A 19,699-nucleotide genomic window follows, 5' to 3' on the forward strand; every position below is an offset into this window, starting at 1 on the left:
TTGTAATATAGAGCCAAGTCCAGCTCTTCTTTCCTTGAACTGCCTAAATTAATTCTAATTGCAGGAAGCGTTCCGGGATGGAACTAGCGCCCCACAGCTACCACTTGGAGACCCACGTTCCCAACCACTGAATTGCTTGAGCCGCAGGAGCGGGACGTGAGAGAAACCTGCTCTCACGCTTTTTATTGAAATCGTTTTCAACTTGTCAGGAGGAAACATCTTAGTTTCAGACACAACTGAAAGCTCTTATCTTAAACCTGTTCCAGATAAGAACTTAAGACGAGCGTTTTCATGGTACATGAAAGTACCGTTACCCGCCCCGCCTCCAGACGCCGGCTGAGCGGGTTAGGGCCCTCCTCCCGCAGCCTCTCATCTGTAGCCCAGGCCGCGCTCCCGGAAGTTCCGCCTCTAAGTCTGCGCGTGCGCAATTTCTTACAGAAACGGAAGTTTAACTCTCGGAACGACGATCGCTCTGCGGCGCGTAAATTTTTCTAGTGTAAATCTGTGCTACGTGGTCCCCCCTTACTCCATCCTCAGGGTCTCGGAGTCACTTCAGACCTAAAATCCCATCACCCGGCCCTCCGCCCGAAGTAAATCCAGACGTCGCCGATACAGGTCGGGTATGTTTTCCTTTGGGTTTGAATTCGTTCTGAGGCTGGTCGGTTCTCTTGGCTTTTCCGCCTTCGGTCCAGGTAGACACCTTCATTCGCGACATTTTCCAGTTTAAAACCCTTTAGTACCTCCGCCCTCCCCCTCGCCCCTCCATGTAACGTCCTCTTACGCGAGGTGGATGCACGCCGCACACCGCCCCCCCCAGCCCCCAGCCCCCAGCCTCACCCTCTCAGCCCCTGGAGGGCAGGCGGGTCGCCCCGCAGAGGTGTCTTCCTGGTCCTGGGATTCTGGGGAGCTCGCCCGTCTCCTGAGACCCACTCCCTCCCTCCCAGCCCCTCTGCCCTCGCGTCTCCTCGGGTCTGTCCTTCTGCTCCACAGGCCTCCCTTTCGTAGTCAGCCCTTCCTCTCACCCTGCGTTGGGGGAGGTGACCTGGGCCAGCCTAGTGACACCCATGGTTCTATCATCTCAAATTCCACCCGATGGAAAATGGTCTCTTGCGGTTGGCGGGCATCTTATTCAGTCTCCATCCCTGTAAATATGTTGCCGAGGCGACCAGGAGAAGCAGAGACAGAGAGACTGAGAGAGAAATAGAACAACTGAGGCAAAAGAATGAGGGAGCATCGATAGGAACATAGAGGATGCTGAGCAACTTGTAAATAGACTGTAAAATAAAAGCGATTATGCCTTGAAAGGAGCAAGTGAATGAAATAGAGAAGTATATAAAAAGCTGGATGTCCAGAGTTTGACATAGAGCAGCATAGAGAGAGGGGCTCTGGATCACCTGTAGCGGGCGGCTAACAGTGGTGAGGCCCTTCACACAGAGAGTCGGAGAGAGGATAAAATGTGGACCCATGGCCTTCGTAGCATTATGGTGCTGGGAGAGTATGAGGACAAGGGATGATAAGAAGAGCAGAAGAAGAGGGAGAGCTGGAAGGAAGCACAGCCACTTGCCATGCCAGAGAGTGGGGAGGAAGGGAGAGTAACAGGGATAGAAGGGGTGTAACCTGGAGGGCAGAGAGGGAGCACAGAAAAGGGAAGAAAGAGGCAGAAATACATAGAGATTTAGGACAATCAGGGAGGGTGGAGAGAGAGAACATCAAGAGGGGAAACAGGTTGCAGAGTGGGGCAGGACAGGTGTGAGAAAAGAAATAGAGAGGAGGGCAGGAACAGCAGGAAAGTGGAGGGGAAGAGAAAGAGAAAGAAACAGGGAGACCCAGACAGAATGAAATGGAAGCACACAGTAGTGCAGATAGAAGGGGGAAACTGGATGCAGTCACAGTGTATTCCTCATATGTACAGAATTTTTATTCATCGGTTATATATCTATAAATCTGGAAAAGAAAAAGAAAGTGGGAGGTGTGCTGGGCTTGCGTCCTGTCAGTGGTGCTCAATCCAGACGTCACATTAGATTGATGAGGCATTTTGCATATGGGTGTTTTCTACCCCCGACTAGAGATTTCCCTTCCTATCATCAGTGTGGTGTGCAGACTCAGTAGTACTTAACGTGCCCGAAGTGATTGCAGTCTGGATCCGTCATTGAACATCAGGACTCTGGGTCCCCCCGTTCCTGAGGGCTGAGATCTGGGCTGAGGGTGAGGGCTCTGCTCTGCCTGGGGATGGATCAGGGCTGGTCTGTGACCTGCAGGGGATCGTCGGGTCCAGCTGAGGTGCCCGCTGCTGCTGGGTACGTGAGGGCCTCACCAGGAGGGGAGCGAGGTCTGAAGAAAGGGTGGGAAACTCCTGTGTTGGTCTGTGTGTGCGAGTTACTGTCCTGAGTCCCTCCTGGGACAGTAGGCAGCAGAGGACCGTCTGTTCCACATGCTGAGGGCTTCCCTGTGCGTGTGGTGGTGACTCAGGAAGGGGGTGTGTTGATTCTAAGCATTAAGCAGCCTGTTTCCAGCTTTGAAGATCGACCTCTAAAGACTCAGATTGTCTGAGGAAGAAGCCCAGAAGAGGAAAGAGAGGAAAGAAAAGGAGTCAGAAATGGCTCTTTCTCAGGTAATGTCATATTCTCAGTTGATTTTTCTGTCTGTTCTTCCTCAGATGCCCTTATTTGGACTCGGTAAACTTGTCTGACTCTGAAGTATCCCGCCTGACACCTGTACATTTACACCCACCCAGGTCCTTCCCTCAGGGCCTGCCATCTCCACTTAGATCCCGTCTCCCCATGACCCAGTGACCTGGAACTTGTGAAGAGGCTCTACTGGGTGTAGTCCTGGGCGGGGCTTCACCCTCGTGGGTTTAGTCGGGGTGTCAGTGCCATTGGCCAGCAGCAGCTGCTTAGGGGCCCCATCAGGATGCACTGTCTGCTCTCTGTAAACCAGGATAAAGAAGCTGCACATGGAAGTCACATATTAATATGCACAAAGGTGGGGTAAAATCTGAAAGATAGACCAGTAAGTGGAAATTCTTTCTGACATTTTCCAAGGCAATTGAAGCTAAATGACGGAGTCACTTTGTTCTAATCCTAATGATTGAGAAGGAAATAGAATGGAAATTCAGAAGCAAACTTCAGTGATAATGGGTGTTTTATTGCTTCATTGAATTTAAACTGTGAAATCAACCTAAATTTCTGACAGTTGGAAATTCTTTAAGTCACTTTCATCACTCCATTCCTCAGAAGTTGTCTTTTTTTTTTTTTTAAAGAAGATGTTGGGGGTAGGAGTTAATTAATTTTTGCTGTGTTGGGTCTTCGTTTCTGTGCGAGGGCTTTCTCTAGTTGCGGCAAGCGGGGGCCGGTCTTCATCGCGGTGCGCGTGCCTCTCAGTATCGCGGCCTCTCGTTGCGGAGCACAGGCTCCAGACGCGCAGGCTTAGTAGTTGTGGCTCACGGGCCTAGTTGCTCCGCGGCATGTGGGATCCTCCCAGACCAGGGCTCGAACCCGTGTCCCCTGCATTAGCAGGCAGATTCTCAACCACTGCGCCACCAGGGAAGCCCAGAAGTTGTCTTTTTACTCTGTGTATTATATTCTTTTACACACAGAAGTGTGTTTTTTTTTTTTTTTTTTTTTGTGGTACGCGGGCCTCTCACTGTTGTGGCCTCTCCCTTTGCGGAGCACAGGCTCCGGACGTGCAGGCTCAGCCGCCATGGCTCACGGGCCCAGCCGCTCCACAGCATGTGGGATCCTCCCGGACCGGGGCACGAACCCGTGTCCCCTGCATCGGCAGGCGAACTCTCAAGCACTGTGCCACCAGGGAAGCCCATGCAACTGATTTCTGCGTGCTCATTTTTTATGCTGCAACTTTTCTAACGTTGCTCTTTGGAGTAGTAGCTTTCTCTTGGAATCTTTTTGATTTCTACACATAAAACTTGTCACCTAAAAATAAGATAATTTTACTTCTTTTTCAGTTTGGATAACTTTCAATTTTTTCTTGGTGTCCAATGGCTCTGTCTGGGACGTTCAGTAGTTTCTTGAACAGTAGGGTGGAATGTGCATCTTTCTCCTTTTTGTTGTAATCATTTAGCAGTGTGGACTTCCCCTTTAGTACCGCTTTCACTGTTAGAAATTTTCGTACGTAGTCTTTGTTTTCATTCAAGTATTCTTACATTTTCCTTGTGATTTCTTCTTTGGTGATTGCTTCTTTAAGAATGAGCTGTGTAATTTCCACATTTGGCAGATTTTCCTGTTTTGCTTCCACTTTCTATTTGTAATTTTATTTCCTTGTGTTTAGAGAAGATACTGTCTGTCCTGGAGAATGTTTTATGCATGTTGGAGAAGGCTGTGTTTTCTGCTGCTGTTGTTGGGTGGAGTGTTCTGTACATGTCTGTTAGGTACAGTTGTACTGTAGTGTTTTTCAAGTCCTCTGTTTCCTTATTGATCTTCTTTTTGTTTCCTACAACTTCTTTTTGTTTACCTACAATGTGTAGGTAAACCCAGGATATTGAAATCTGATACTAATATTGTGCTGTCTATTTCTCTTTCTATTTCTGTTAAGATTTGCTTCATTTTAGGGCGAGCAATGATGTTAGATGTATACATATTTATAATTGTTCTAGCTTTTGGTAATTTTACCCCTTTACTGTTATATAATGTATTTTGTCTCGTGTTTGTGTACTTATTTTATTTTGTCTGATATAATGTAGTCACCCCTGCTGTCATTAGGATGGAATTTTTTTTTCCTTTCACTTTTCACCTTCCCATGTCCTTAGATTTGTGAATGTTCACAGTTGCAGCTCTGACGCACTCTCTGTGTGTCTCTCGCTCTCGTTCCCTGTTTTCCTCCTGTTACTTCCTCTAGTGGTCCCTGCTCAGGCACACTGTACAGTGATGAAAGGCAGGAGCCCTCGCCAGCGCCCTTCACTCCACTGTAACTTCAGAGAGAATGCACTGTTTCCTTCTTCTTCTTTTGTTTTTTAATTAAAAAAAATTTTTTTGGCCGCACCTCATGGCATGTGGGATCTTAGTTCCCCGACCCCGGATCCAACCCATGCCCGGTGCGGTGGAAGCATGGAGTCTTAACCACTGGACCACCAGGGAAGTCCTGAGTGTGTCCTTCTTATTTTCTTCTTATTGTATCATTTGGTGAAGTGTTCTTGCTTAATTACAATATATTTTTTCCATATTCTTATTTGTCATGACTTTTAATTCTCCAGGAATTGTTAACTTTATTTTTGTGATAATTTGTTTCTTAATCTGTGGAAATTATGCATAATACTAATAAAATTTATAATGTTGCATCAATGTTTTATTAGTAGGGAAAACAAACATTTTATGGCTTTTGTTAATGCCTGCTTATGTATGTTTAAATGGAGAAAAATGGTATGTATATTTTTGAATATAATTATTTTATTGAGATTGCCCTTAAAGTATTCTGTTTGTTTCATGTTAGTACCACTTAGTAGAGTTGATACTTTTTCATCTCACCAAAAATTCTGATATTCAAATGAATAAAAATGAGTATAAAAAAAAAAAGCAAAAATATGTCCTGAGACAACACCCCTCATTGTGACTTTTGTTTAAAGCCACTGTGGCCTTTGTCATTTCTGAACTCACAGTTCATACCCGTAACTCATCTAGATATTGAATATCACTTAGTGGTTTTTTTTGTTTTTGTTTTTTTTTTTTTGCGGTACGCGGGCCTCTCACTGTTGTGGCCTCTCCCGTTGCGGAGCACAGGCTCCAGACGCGCAGGCTCAGCGGCCATGGCTCACGGGCCCAGCCGCCCCGCAGCATGTGGGATCTTTCCGGACCGGGGCATGAACCCGTGTCCCCTGCATCGGCAGGTGGACTCTCAACCACTGTGCCACCAGGGAAGCCCTCACTTAGTGTTTAAAACATAATGTGTAATGCTTCTGCATAGACAATGAATTACTGAATTTTATTTGTATGTATTATATTTCATGTATTGTCCACAAATATGAAAAATCCACATTAATTGTAAAATATCATAATTTTATGAGAAAGCATAAGAAATAAAACTTAGAGATGTACAATTTGCTCTGAATCCCTTTACATGGATCTGTCAGAATACATACTTCAACGGAATTGATCCTTACCCTTGTCATTTGGTGTGAAAATGAGAACTCTCCTCAGGGCCCCTTGGTGAAATGTGTTTTCATTTCAGGGACCGTTAACATTCAAGGATGTGGCCATAGAATTCACTGAGGAGGAGTGGGAATGCCTGGACACTGCCCAGAGGGCCTTATACAGGGATGTGATGTTGGAGAACTACAGGAACCTGATCTCCGTGGGTGAGGATAATTTCCCTCTAGATGTTGCTATCTGCCCTTGGATATCTTTGCATTTTCCTTTCTGTGCCTCTTGGAAGCACCTGTTTTTCTTGACTGATCTAAAATGCCTGCTGACCGAGATACTAAAACCTTCAGGATACAGCATCAGGAGTTTAAATTTTTATTTAGTTATTTACTTTATGGCCTCACTGCACAGCACAGCATGTGTGATCTTAGTTCCCCGACCAGGCCTCAAACCCGCGACCCTGCAACCCTGCATTGGAAGCACAGTGTCTTAACCACTAGACCGCCAGGGAAGTCCTGGCATCAGTTTAAACCTAAGTTTCCTCAGATGATCTGCCCACTTCATGATACATTAGGAGATGTTTTAGAGCTTACATATTTACAAAGTTCATCGGAAATTTTGGACATACCCACTTTCCTGTTTCCTACCCATATATTTTTGAGATAGGAGTTGTAGTAAGTGAGCTGCATTTCTGCGTTTTCTTTTTATTTTGAATTTAATTTTATTTATTTTTTTATACAGCAGGTTCTTATTAGTCATCCATTTTATACACATCAGTGTATACATGTCAGTCCCAATCTCCTAATTCATAACATCACCACCCCCACCCCCCGCCGCTTTCCCCCCTTGGTGTCCATACGTTTCTTCTCTACATCTGTGTCTCAATTTCTGTCCTGCAAACCAGTTCATCTGTACCATTTTTCTAGGTTCCAGATATATGCGTTAATATACGATATTTGTTTTACTCTTTCTGATCTACTTCACTCTGTATGACAGTCTCTAGATCCATGCACGGCTATACAAATGACCCAATTTCGTTCCTTTTTATGGCTGAGTAATATTCCATTGTATATATGTACCACATCTTCTTTATCCATTTGTCTGTCAATGGGCATTTAGGTTGCTTCCATGATCTGGCTATTGTAAATAGTGCTGCAATGAACATTGGGGTGCATGTGTCTTTTTGAATTATGGTTTTCTCTGGGTATATGCCCAGTAGTGGGATTGCTGGGTTATATGGTAATTCTACTTCTAGTTTTTTAAGGAACCTCCGTACTGTTCTCCATAGTGGCTGTATCAATTTAAATTCCCACCAAGTGTGCAAGAGGGTTGCCTTTTCTCCACACCCTCTCCAGCATTTGTTGTTTGTAGCTTTTCTGATGAAGCCCATTCTAACTGGTGTGAGGTGATACCTCATTGTAGTTTTGATTTGCATTTCTCTAATAATTAGTGATGTTGAGCAGCTTTTCATGTGCTTCTTGGCCATCTGTATGTCTTCTTTGGAGAAATGTCTATTTAGGTCTTCTGCCCATTTTTGGATTGGGCTGTTTGTTTCTTTAATATTGAGCTGCATGAGCTGTTTATATATTTTGGAGATTAATCCTTTGTCTGTTGATTCATTTGCAAATATTTTCTCCCATTTTGAGGGTTGTCTTGTTTATGGTTTGTTTTGCTGTGCAAAAGCTTGTTTCATTAGGTCCCATTTGTTTATTTTTGTTTTTATTTCCATTTCTGTAGGAGGTGGATCAAAAAAGACCTTGCTGGGATTTATGTCAAAGAGTGTTCTTCCTATGTTTTCCTCTAAGTGTTTTATAGTGTCTGGTCTTACATTTAGGTTTTGAATACATTTTGAGTTTATTTTTGTGTATGGTGTTCGAGAGTGTTCTAATTTCATTCTTTTACATGTAGCTGTCCAGTTTTCCCAGCACTACTTATTGAAGAGACTGTCTTTTCTCCACTGTATATCCTTGCCTCCTTTGTCATAGATTAGTTGACCATAGGTGCTTGGGTTTACCTCTGGGCTTTCTATCTTGTTCCATTGATCTGTATTTCTGTTTTTGTGCCAGTACCATATTATCTTGATTACTGTAGCTTTGTAGTATAGTCTGAAGTCAGGGAGTCTTATTCCTCCAGCTCTGATTTTTTCTGTCAATACTGCTTTGGCTATTCAGGGTCTTTTGTGTCTCCATACAAATTATAAGATGATTTGTTCTAGTTCCGTAAAAAATGCCATTGGTAATTTGATAGGGATTGCATTCAATCTGTAAATTGCTTTGGGTAGTATAATCATTTTCACAGTATTGAGTTTTCCAGTCCAAGAACATGGTATATCTCTCCATCTGTTGGCATCATCTTTAATATCTTTCATCAGTGTCTTATAGTTTTCTGTATACAGGTCTTTTGTCTCCTTAGGTAGGTTTATTCCTAGGTATTTTATTATTTTTGTTGCAATGGTAAATGGGAGTGTTTCCTTAATTTCTCTTTCAGATGTTTCATCATTAGTGTATAGGAATGCAAGAGATTTCTGTGCATTAATTTTGTATCATGCAACTTTACCAAATTCATTGATTAGTTCTAGTAGTTTTCTGGTGGCATCTTTAGGATTCTCTATGTATAGTATCATGTCATCTGCAAACAGTGATAGTTTTACTTCTTCTTTTCCAATTTGGATTCCTTTTATTTCTTTTTCTTCTTTAATTGCCGAGGCTAGGAGTTCCAAAACTATGTTGAATAGTAGCGGTGACAGTGGACATCCTTGTCTTTTTCCTGATCTTAGAGGAAATGCTTTCAGTTTTTCACCATTGAGAATGATGTTTGCTGTGGCTTTGTCATATATGGCCTTTATTATGTTGAGGTAGGTTCCCTCTGTGCCCACTTTCTGGAGAGTTTTTATCATAAATTGGTGTTGAATTTTGTCAAAAGCTTTTTCTGCATTGATTGAGATGATCATGTGGGTTTTTTTTCTTTAATTTATTTTATTTGTATTTATTTTTGGCTGTGTTGAGTCTTTATTGCTGTGCGTGGGCTTTCTCTGGTTGCGGCGAGCGGGGGCTACTCTTGATTGTGGTGCACAGGCTTCATTATGGTGGCTTCTTTTGTTGTGGAGCACGGGCTCTAGGCGTGCGGGCTTCAGTAGTTGTGGCACACGGGCTCAGTAGTTGTGGCTCGCAGGCTCTACAGCACAGGCTCAGTAGTTGTGGCACATGAGCTTAGTTGCTCCACGGCATGTGGGATCTTCCCAGACCAGGGCTCGAACCTGTGTCCCCTGCATTGGCAGGCAGATTCTTAACCACTGCACCACCAGGGAAGCCCAGTCGTATGGTTTTTATTCTTCAATTTGTTAATATGGTGTATCACATTGATTGATTTGCGTATATTGAGGAATCCTTGCATCCCTGGGATAAATCCCACTTGATCATGTTGTATGATCCTTTTAATGTGTTGCTGGATTCTGTTTGCTAGTATTTTGTTGAGGATTTTTGTATCTGTGTTCATCAGTGATATTGGTCTGTAATTTTCTTCTTTTGTAGTATCTTTGTTTGGTTTGGGTATCAGGGTGATGGTGGCCTCATAGAATGAGTTTGGGAGTTTCCTTCCTCTGCAATTTTTTGGAAGAGTTTGAGAAGGGTGGGTGTTGGCCCTTCTCTAAATGTTTGTTAGAATTCACCTGTGAAGCCATCTGGTCCTGGACTTTCGTTTGTTGGAAGATTTTTAATCACCGTTTCAATTTCATTACTTGTGATTGGTCTGTTCATATTGTCTATTTCTCCCTGGTTCAGTCTTGGCAGGTTATACCTTTCTAAGAATTTGTCCATTTCTTCCAGGTTGTCCATTTTATTGGCATAGAGTTGCTTGTAGTAGTTTCTTGGGATGCTTTGTATTTCTACGGTGTCTGTTGTAACTTCTCCTTTTTATTTCTAATTTTATTGATTTGAGTCCTCTTCCTCTTTTTTTTGATGAGACTGCCTAATGGTTTATCAATTTTGTTTATCTTCTCAAGGAACCAGCTTTTAGTTTTATTGATCTTTGCTATTGTTTTCTTTGTTTCTATTTCATTTATTTCTGCTCTGATCTTTATGATTTCTTTCCTTCGGCTAACTTTTGGTTTTGTTTGCTCTTCTTTCTCTAGTTTCTTTAGGTGTAAGGTTAGATTGTGTATTTGAGATTTTTCTTGTTTGTTGAGGTAGGCTTGGATAGCTATAAACTTCCTTCTTGGAACTGCTTTTGCTGCATCCTATAGGTTTTGGATCATCATGTTTTCATTCTCATTTGTCTTTAGGTATATTTTGGTTTCCTCTTTGATTTCTTCAGTGATCTCTTGGTTATTTAGTAATGTATTGTTTAGCCTCCATGTGTTTGTGTTTTTTATGTTTTTTTCCCTGTAATTGATTTCCAATCTCATAGCATTGTGGTCAGAAAAGATGCTCGATATGATTTTAATTTTCTTAAGTTTACTGAGGCTTGATTTGTGACCAAAGATGTGATCTATCCTGGAGAATGTTCCATGCGTTCTTGAGAAGAAAGTGTAATCTGCTGTTTTTGGATGGAATGTCCTATGAATATCAATTAAATCTCTCTGGTCTATTGTGTCATTTAAAACTTGTGTTTCCTTCTTTATTTTCTGTTTGGATGATCTGTCCATTGGTGTAAGTGAGGTGTTAAAGTCCCCCACTATTATTGTGTCACTGTCGATTTCCTCTTTTATAGCTGTTAGCAGTTGCCTTATGTATTGAGGTGCTCCTGTGTTGGGTGCATATATATTTATAACTGTTACATCTTCTTCTTGGATTGATCCCTTGATCATTATGTAATGTCCTTTCTTGTCTCTTGTAACATTCTTTATTTTAAAGTCTATTTTATCTGATATGAGTATTGCTACTCCAGCTTTCTTTTGATTTCCATTTGCATGGAATATCTTTTTCCATCCCCTCACTCTCAGTCTGTGTGTGTCCCTAGGTCTGAAGTGGGTCTCTTGTAGGCAGCATGTATATATGTCTTGTTTTTGTATCCATTCAGCAAGCCTGTGTCTTTTGGTTGGAGCATTTAATTCATTCACGTTTAAGGTAATTATTGATATGTATGTTCCTGTGACCATTTTCTTAATCGTTTTGGGTTTGTTTTTGTAGGTCCTTTTCTTCTCTTGTGTTTCCCACTTAGAGAAGTTCCTCTCACATTTGTTGTAGAGCTGGTTTGGTGGTGCTGAATTCTCTTAGCTTTTGCTTGTCTGTAAAGCGTTTGATTTCTCCATCAAATCTGAATGAGATCCTTGCTGGGTAGAGTAATCTTGGTTTTAGGTTCTTCCCTTTCATCACTTTAAGTATATCATGCCACTCCCTTCTGGCTTGTAGAGTTTCTGCTGAGAAATCAGCTGTTAACCTTATGGGAGTTCCCTTGTATGTTATTTGTCATTTTTCCCTTGCTGCTTTCAATAATTTTTCTTTGTCTTTAATTTTTTCCAATTTGACTACTATGTGTCTCAGCGTGTTTCTCCTTGGGTTTATCCTGTATGGGACTCTCTGCACTTCCTGGACTTGGGTGGCTATTTCCTTTCCCATGTTAGGGAAGTTTTCGACTATGATCTCTTCAAATATTTTCTCGGGTCCTCTCTCTCTTCTCGTTCTGCGACCCCTATAATGCGAATGTTGTGTTTAATGTTGTCCCAGAGGTCTCTTAGGCTGTCTTCATTTCTTTTCATTCTTTTTTCTTTATTCTGTTGTGCAGCAGTGAATTCCACCCTTCGGTCTTCCAGGTCACTTATCCGTTCTTCTGCCTCAGTTATTCTGCTATTGATTCCTTCTAGTGTATTTTCCGTTTCAATTATTGTATTGTTCATCTGTTTGTTTGTTCTTTCATTCTTCTAGGTCTTTGTTAAACATTTCTTGCATCTTCTCGATCTTTGCCTCCATTCTTTTTCCAAGGTCCTGGATCATCTTCACTATCATTATTCTGAATTCTTTTTCTGGAAGGTTACCTATTTCCACTTCATTTAGTTGTTTTTCTGGGGTTCTATCTTGTTCCTTCATCTGGTACATAGCCCTCTGCCTTTTCATCTTGTCTGTCTTTCTGTGAATGTGGTTTTCCTTCCACAGGCTGCAGAACTGTAGTTCTTCTTGCCTCTGCTGTCTGCCCTCTGGTGGATGAGGCTATCTGAGAGGCTTGTGCAAGTTTCCTGATGGGAGGGACTGGTGGTGGGTAGAGCTGGGTGTTGCCCTGGTGGGCAGAGCTCAGTAAAACTTTAATCCGCTTGTCTCCTCATGGATGGGGCTGTGTCCCCTCTCTGTTGGTTGTTTGGCCTGAGGTGACCCAACACTGGAGCCTACCCAGGCTCTTTGGTGGGGCTAATGGTGGACTCTGGGAGGGCTCACGCCAAGGAGTACTTCCCAGAACTTCTGCTGCCAGTGTCCTTGTCCTCACGGTGTGCCAAAGCCACCCCCCGCCTCTCCAGGAGATCCCCCCAACACTAGGAGGTACGTCTGGTTCAATCTCTATGGGGTCACTGCTCCTTCCCCTGGGTCCCGATGTACACACTGCTTTATGTGGGCACTCCAAGAGTGCAGTCTCTGTTTCCCCCAGTCCTGTCAAAGTCCTGCAGTCAAATCCTGCTAGCCTTCAAAGTCTGATTCTCTAGGAATTCTTCCTCCCTTTCCCGGACCCCCAAGTTGGGAAGCCTGACGTGGGGCTCAGAACCTTCACTCCAGTGGGTGGACTTCTGTGGTATAAGTGTTCTCCAGTTTGTGGGTCACCTACCCAGCAGTTTCGGGATTTGATTTTATTGTGATTGCGCCCCTCCTACCATCTCATTGTGGCTTCTCCTTTGTCTTTGGACGTGGGGTATCTTTTTTTGGTGAGTTCCAGTGTCTTCCTGTCGATGACTGTTCGGCAGTTAGTTGTGATTCCAGTGTTCTCTCAAGAGGGAGTGGATTTCTGCCTTTTAACTGTTCCCTGTGTATTCAGAAGGAGGCTAGCAGTGGGTAAGTTTCTGAAATATTTTTCTAGACCCCTCAGTAGTGTCCACAATCCTTAGCTGAATAAAGAACCATGATTCTGGAAAAGCCACAGCAAACCATGTTTCTTTTTTCTCAGGTATAGGAATTTCTGTTTATCGTCTGAATATTTTACCCATATTGTAGCAAGAGCAGAATGCTGGGCTGTGGAGTGACATCAGTGCAGCTTGCAGATGTATCAAAGTGTGAACACAGGTCAGATCTCAGAAAGGCAGAAGGGAGGCCTCATTATTAATAGTGTTTGGCAACTCTGCCCTAGTCAGACAGTTACAGGGCTCTGTCCTTCAACATGTAAAATATATTCTTTCACCCTCCAGTGGGTCTGCTGCTCAAACAGACACAAGAGCACAATTTTTATCATGATCTACGACACTCGCCATCTGGCTCCTGTGAACTTGCTGTTGCTTGTTGTTGAGGAGCATGAGGCAGGCTGTTTTATGGAGGTCCCTTGCCCTTTCATCTCTCCTTCAGCGCGTGGTTCCGCTGTGTGCTCAGTTGTCAGTCCAGTCGCCAATCCCTGAACATGTCCTGCTTCCGTCCCCATCTGATGTTTTTAGGAAGCCTCATCAGAAGATGGGAAAACACTGGCTGCTCTTTGATTCCATCTGGCACCTCAGAACCTGCATTGATCTGTCTCAATCTCTGTCTTCTTGTTTAGATCCCTGAGCCATTTCTTTTTAAAAAAAATTTTAAATTTGTTTTTGGCTGTGTTGGATCTTCATCGCTATGCACGGGCTTTTCTCTAGTTGCAGCGAGCGGGGGCTACTCTTTGTTGTGGTGTGCGGGCTTCTCATTGTGGTGACTTCTCTTTTTGCGGAGCACAGGCTCTAGGTGCGCAGGCTTCCTTAGTTGTGGCTCACAGGCTTCAGTAGTTGTGGCATGTCGGCTCGGTAGTTGTGGCTCACGGGCTCTAGAGTGCAGCCTAGGTAGTTGTGGCACACGGGCTTAGTTGCTCCGTGGCATGAAGAATCTTCCCAGGCCAGGGCTCGAACCCGTGTCCCCTGCTTTGGCAGGTGGATTCTTAACCACTGTGCCACCAGGGAAGCCCTGTAATGTTTTTCTGCTATGTACAAATCACTTCAAGCTATGTAGTGGTGTGGTCATCATGGATGTGAGAAAGTATCAACAGAGCCTGACTGATAAGTCTTTCCAGGTTTTTTTTCTGATTTTGAGGAATGCCACAAACCCATGTCTCAAAGTTACTAGAATTCCATTTTATCCCCATTCTCAATAACAGTTGTCACCTCTGGTCTTTTTAATGAGAGGTATTCTAAGAGGCGTGATGTAATATCTCATTGTGGTTTTTATTATCATTCCTCCTGAGGGCACCTCTGAAAATTGAGAGGCTTCCTCCAGTTCAGTCTCAATGCAATTTAAGAAAGGACTGGGGAGTCGAAGGCCAGCAAATTGTCATGAACTTTGCTACACTTTTCGGTTTAGTGTTTTCGGGATAGGTAATTGCTTGGGTGGTATCGCTTGTTAACTCCTTTGCAGAGTTTTCCCAAAGGCTTGTATGTTTATATATTGTTTTAAACTTGGGTTCCACATATGTTAATGAGTGCCTGTTGTTTACTTTTCTGCTATCCGGCTGATATCACTCCTCATTGGTTTCATTTTTTTCCTTGCAAAGCTAATGTTGAGAAATATAATGGTATGATTTCTAGTAATTTGAGGGGTAGGCTAATTTTAATGTTTGATCACATGGAGTGTTAGCATGAACTTTTGATATTCTAAAGCCAACACATTTCTTTGTTTAAAGTATATTTATAGTTAATATTTTAGTAGCATTCTTTCTTGTGTTCACATTCTTAACTAATGTAATTATATCCTTAAAATGCTCAGACTTTGGCTGTTAATATAACTAGAGAATATTTCATTAATATTTAATTTTGATTTACAGATGATATAACATTTCAGAATGTTTTCTGCTTCTTCATGGGCACATAGTTTTGTAGGAGTTATTTAGAAAAATATTTTCGTTATATCATGGACATTTTATAGCAATTACTCTATTACCACGAAAATAGTGTCAGGGCTCTTTTATATCAGGCAAATTAGATTTAAAGTTATAGATAGGGGCTTCCCTGGTGGTGCAGTAGTTGAGAGTCCGCCTGCCGATGCAGAGGACACGGGTTCGTGCCCCAGTCCGGGAAGATCCCACATGCTGCAGAGCAGCTGGGTCCCTGAGCCATGGCTGCTGAGCCTGCGCGTCCGGAACCTGTGCTTCGCAACGGGAGAGGCCACAACAGTGAGAGGCTCGCGTACCGCAAAAAAAAAAAAAAAAAAAAAAAGTTATAGATAAAATTAATATCATATTACATGCTTCATAGATAACCACCATCCACAACCACCATCAGCGAGCATTACGTTAAATTATAGTAGTACCAGTCAGGGATTGTTGTGGTCCTCAGGAACTGTAATTTTTCTCCACAAACTCCGTTGATTTTTCAGAATTATTCTTCCTTCCTCTGTGTCTTTGCCACTGCATTAGTTTCTACCCTAGAGCATTGCATGTTTGAGATTTGAGCATTTACTGCTTTTCCCCTTACATACTCTTTTGCCTCAGCAAAGTACTTTGCTGATGCCTTCCTGTTGCTAGAACTGTGGGCTTAGTGTAGTGTAAGAGTGTTGGGTGGGAGGGACACAGCCAGTCTCTAAGATGTGTTTTTTATTCTGACATACCATCTCCTAGAATCGCAACATCAATTCAGCTGTGTTTCAATGACAGTGCACACTTAGTGAGCTCAGAATGTTTCTGAAAAGCTTTGTTCCCATTTGCCAGTTCCCACAGACAATTACAAGTTCCTAATGTATATCACTAGAGTGTAGTAGAGACGTTCCCTTTTTTATGACCCCTGAAGGCAGTCGGGGGTTCACATGGAGGAAACAGAAAACTCAGAGGTCTCACACTGGTTAGTGATGTTAAATATATTTTCTTTTCCCTACTTTTATTCTGTATATTGATTTTAGTGAAACGTCTCTTACTCTTTTTGCCCATTGTCTAATTTCGCAGCCCCGTTCCGTCAAGGCAAGCCAAGGGACCAGTTTTGGCAGATAAGTTGTGAGTGGCAGTAATGAATTTCTCATCTGAATCACCAAGTCCGTGTTTTTAATAAATCACAATATCACACCTAAGAATTCTGATTTTACAGATATACCCAGAATGTATGTAAACATTTCTCCACATTGACATGCTGTAAAAAATGGTCAATAGGAGCATATTTTCCTAACAGCCAGAACTTTTCACTCTTGGTACTTTGGTCTGGTGGGCTGCTTGGGTTGAGGGTCATCTTAAGAATATTTTTTCTCACACTGTAAGTCCAGATGCACATTCTGGTTGTCTCAGTAGTTTCTTTGTCTATTGAGTTCATGTACGTAATCCTCTTGAGTCTACTTCCTTTCCTTGAAAAATCTGGATAATTTTCCTCAAGCCTTTTCAAAGGAATAAGTACTGTTAGATAGCTTTGAATAGTGTATTTTTTATAGTAAAAACTCAAAAGTTATTTTGGTTGAAAAGATACATTATTATTCTGTTATTTTTATTGTACTATCTCTTTGTCTGCATTATATCTTGTATACCTTATTTTTGCAATTTGTTCCCGACAATATTGTATCTGACCGTAATTAAATAAATTTACAAGTTGCTCGTTCTTGATTACATGTATACCAGAGCCAATGAACTGGATGTTTAAGATGCCTGCATATGTAGGGAGTTGCTCATTTATTGGCTGTTCATATAACTGGAGAATGTTTCATTTATTGATAATTAATTTATTTAATTTTGATTTCCAGATGGTGATCTTACAGATGTTTTATGCTCCTTCATGGGTACATAGTTTTATAGGAGGTTTTTAGAAATATTTAGTTGTTTTAAAAAAATGTTTTATTGGGACTTCTCTGGTTGTCTAGCAGTTACGACATCTTGTTCCCAATTCGGGGGGCACTGGTTTGATCCCTGGTCGGGGAACTATGATCCTGCATGCCACATGGGCCTGGTCAAAAAAAATTTATCAAATTCTTCATTTTCTCTGTGTTATATTTGTTTCCCAGTTCTAAAGTGGCAGTCATTTAGATTATTCATTAGTTAAGCTAGTTTCGGTTTATTTATTGTTACAATATATTTTTGGTTCTTTAGTATTTATTCATGTATAATAAGTATTCTGAAAATACACACACACACACACACACACACACACACACCCATATAGTTTAATATTCTTTTCTCCTCGAGTAAAGGTTACCAGTATGTTTACTGATAATTGGTATGTGCTTTGGTTGGCATCATGGGTGAAAACTACACTTTGATAGCTAACAGCAGTTTTTCCAATGTGAGTATTTTTGTCATAGGTTGTTTAAAAGTGCGCCATAAAATTACTGGAATTACCTCTGATGACTTTAGCTTTAGTAAAGAATCATTCCTATTGTGTTTCTTCAAATTGTAATATCATGGTTGGTGAGGTTCATAACTTTGCTTGATAGAAGTATTATTTGGTTTAGTATGGCTTATTTAACCTGAAACATTTATTCATGAATTGTAATGAATGGGATACTTACGGTTCTTTATATCTTGTAGATATCTCTTACATGCATGTGATCAAGATATTACAACTGAAAGCAAATACTGATAGAGGAGAAGTATTCCAAACCGTGATGTCAGAAAGACATGAAAGGAATGAAATGAAACATTTTTACCTCAGCGACGTTCAAGAAAATATGTATGACTTAGTGTCTCAGAAGAGAGATGAGGAAAGCAATTACAACCAAATACCTATAACCCATAACGAAAATCTCACTGAGAAGGGAGATGAACATGGTAGAAGTGTTGCAGGAATCAAGCCTATTGAAAACAGGCTGGCGTTAAGCTTTTGGGTTGAACTGCATATATTTAAAAGTGAAGAGGAGATTAATGAATTTATTCAAGTGGACAAGGATATCGGGAGTAGTGCCTCATTTTCACCACTTGAAGGAACTTCTTCCAGTGTGCAAACCAACATTTCTGGTACACATGCGAGTGGTCTTATGCGTCCTTCAGTAGTGACACAAGAACAGGAAGCACACAGGGAAAGATCTAACAAATGTAATCTGTGTGGCAAAACCTTCCTTCAGGGATCATACCTCAAAAGACATCAGCTCTTCCATACAGGAGGGAAAGTACATAAATGTGATGTATGTGAAAAAGTCTTTACTCACAATTCATACCTTGCAAGTCATCAGAGAACTCATACTGGAGAGGAACCTTACAAATGTAACGAGTGTGGGAAAATCTTTCATTATAGCTCAGAACTCGGAAGACATCAGTTTCTCCATACAGAAGAGAAATTACATAAATGTGATGTATGTGAAAATGTCTTTATTCGAAATTCATTCCTTGCAAGATGTCGGAGAAATCATAATGGGGAGAAACCCTATAAATGTAACGAGTGTGGCAAATTCTTTAATCAAAAGGCATACCTTACAAAGCATCAGAGAGTTCATAATGAAGAGAAGTCTTACAAATGTAATGTGTGTAGCAGGGTCTTCAATCGAAATTCAAATCTTGAAAGTCATCAGAGAATTCATACTGGAGAGAAACCTTACAAATGCAATGACTGTGGCAGGTTCTTTTCTCAAAAGCCAAACCTTGGAAAGCATCAGAGAGTTCATACTGGAGAGAAACCTTACAAATGTAATGAGTGTGGGAAAATCTTTCATTACAGCTCAAAACCTGGCAGACATCAGTTTCTCCATACAGAAGAGAAATTACATAAATGTGATGTGTGTGAAAATGTCTTTCCTCAAAATTCATTACTTGCAAGATATCAGAGAAATCGTACTGGGGAGAAACCTTATAAATGTATTGAGTGTGGTAAGTTTTTTAGTCGAAAAGCACACCTTAAAAGTCATAAGGGAACTCATACTGGAGAGAAACCTTACAAATGTATTAAGTGTGGCAAGCTCTTTAGTCGAAAAAGTAACCTAACAAGACATCAGAGAATTCATACGGGAGAGAAACCTTACAAGTGTATCGGGTGTGATAAGTTCTTTAGTCGAAAAGCACACCTCATAAGACACCAGACAATTCATACTGGAGAGAATCCTTACAAACATGATGAGTGTGCCATGGTCTTTAGTGAAAAATCACACCTTGTAAGTCATCAAAAAATTCATACCGGAGAGAGCTGATATAAATGTAATGAGTTTGGCAAAACCTTTTATCACATCTCAGCCCTCACTCAACACCTGAGAATCCATACAGGACAGAAATTATATTGGGTTGCCCAGAAGGTTCAGTTTTTTCCGTAAGGTGGCTCTAGGAGCACTTAGTTGTCTTTAACTTCATTCAAACAATTTTGTTAGATTTTATGTGACAGTTGCGATATCAGCGTGCATTTTAAAAAAAGACATAAAAATTGGTGAATTTTTGTGGAGCCATTTTAATATTGAAGATGGAAGGAAAAAAGCAACAATTTTCAGCATATTACTCTTCATTATTTCAAGAAAGGTAAAAAGACAACTGAAACGCAAAAAAAGATTTGTGCAGTGTATGGAGAAGGTGCTGTGACTGATCGAACATGTCAAAAGTGGTTTCCGAAATTTCGTGCTGGAGATTTCTCACTGGGTGATGCT

The 19,699-nt window shown here is 41.5% G+C and overlaps 1 protein-coding gene across 1 annotated transcript; it reads left to right on the forward strand.

Annotated features, from left to right (window-relative positions):
* Positions 1–291: 291 nt before the first annotated feature.
* Positions 292–19,255, forward strand: LOC136140956 (zinc finger protein 765-like). The gene is made up of 4 exons (XM_065899089.1): positions 292–481; positions 538–620; positions 6,178–6,304; positions 17,667–19,255. The coding sequence occupies exons 1-4, from the start codon at positions 292–294 to the stop codon at positions 19,253–19,255; spliced, it is 1,989 nt and encodes a 662-aa protein (XP_065755161.1).
* Positions 19,256–19,699: the final 444 nt, after the last annotated feature.

Source organism: Phocoena phocoena, chromosome 20 (genome assembly GCF_963924675.1).
Source record: "Phocoena phocoena chromosome 20, mPhoPho1.1, whole genome shotgun sequence".
Classification (NCBI taxonomy): Eukaryota; Metazoa; Chordata; class Mammalia; order Artiodactyla; family Phocoenidae; genus Phocoena; species Phocoena phocoena.

What these genes read in the sequence shown, in the direction of transcription:
- LOC136140956 (XM_065899089.1), top strand. Translation starts at nt 292, where the DNA reads ATGGTACATGAAAGTACCGTTACCCGCCCCGCCTCCAGACGCCGGCTG. An exon ending in CGACGATCGCTCTGCGGCGC is followed by an intron (nt 482 to 537) that starts GTAAATTTTTCT and finishes CTCCATCCTCAG; the next exon opens with GGTCTCGGAGTCACTTCAGA. An exon ending in ACGTCGCCGATACAGGTCGG is followed by an intron (nt 621 to 6,177) that starts GTATGTTTTCCT and finishes TTTTCATTTCAG; the next exon opens with GGACCGTTAACATTCAAGGA.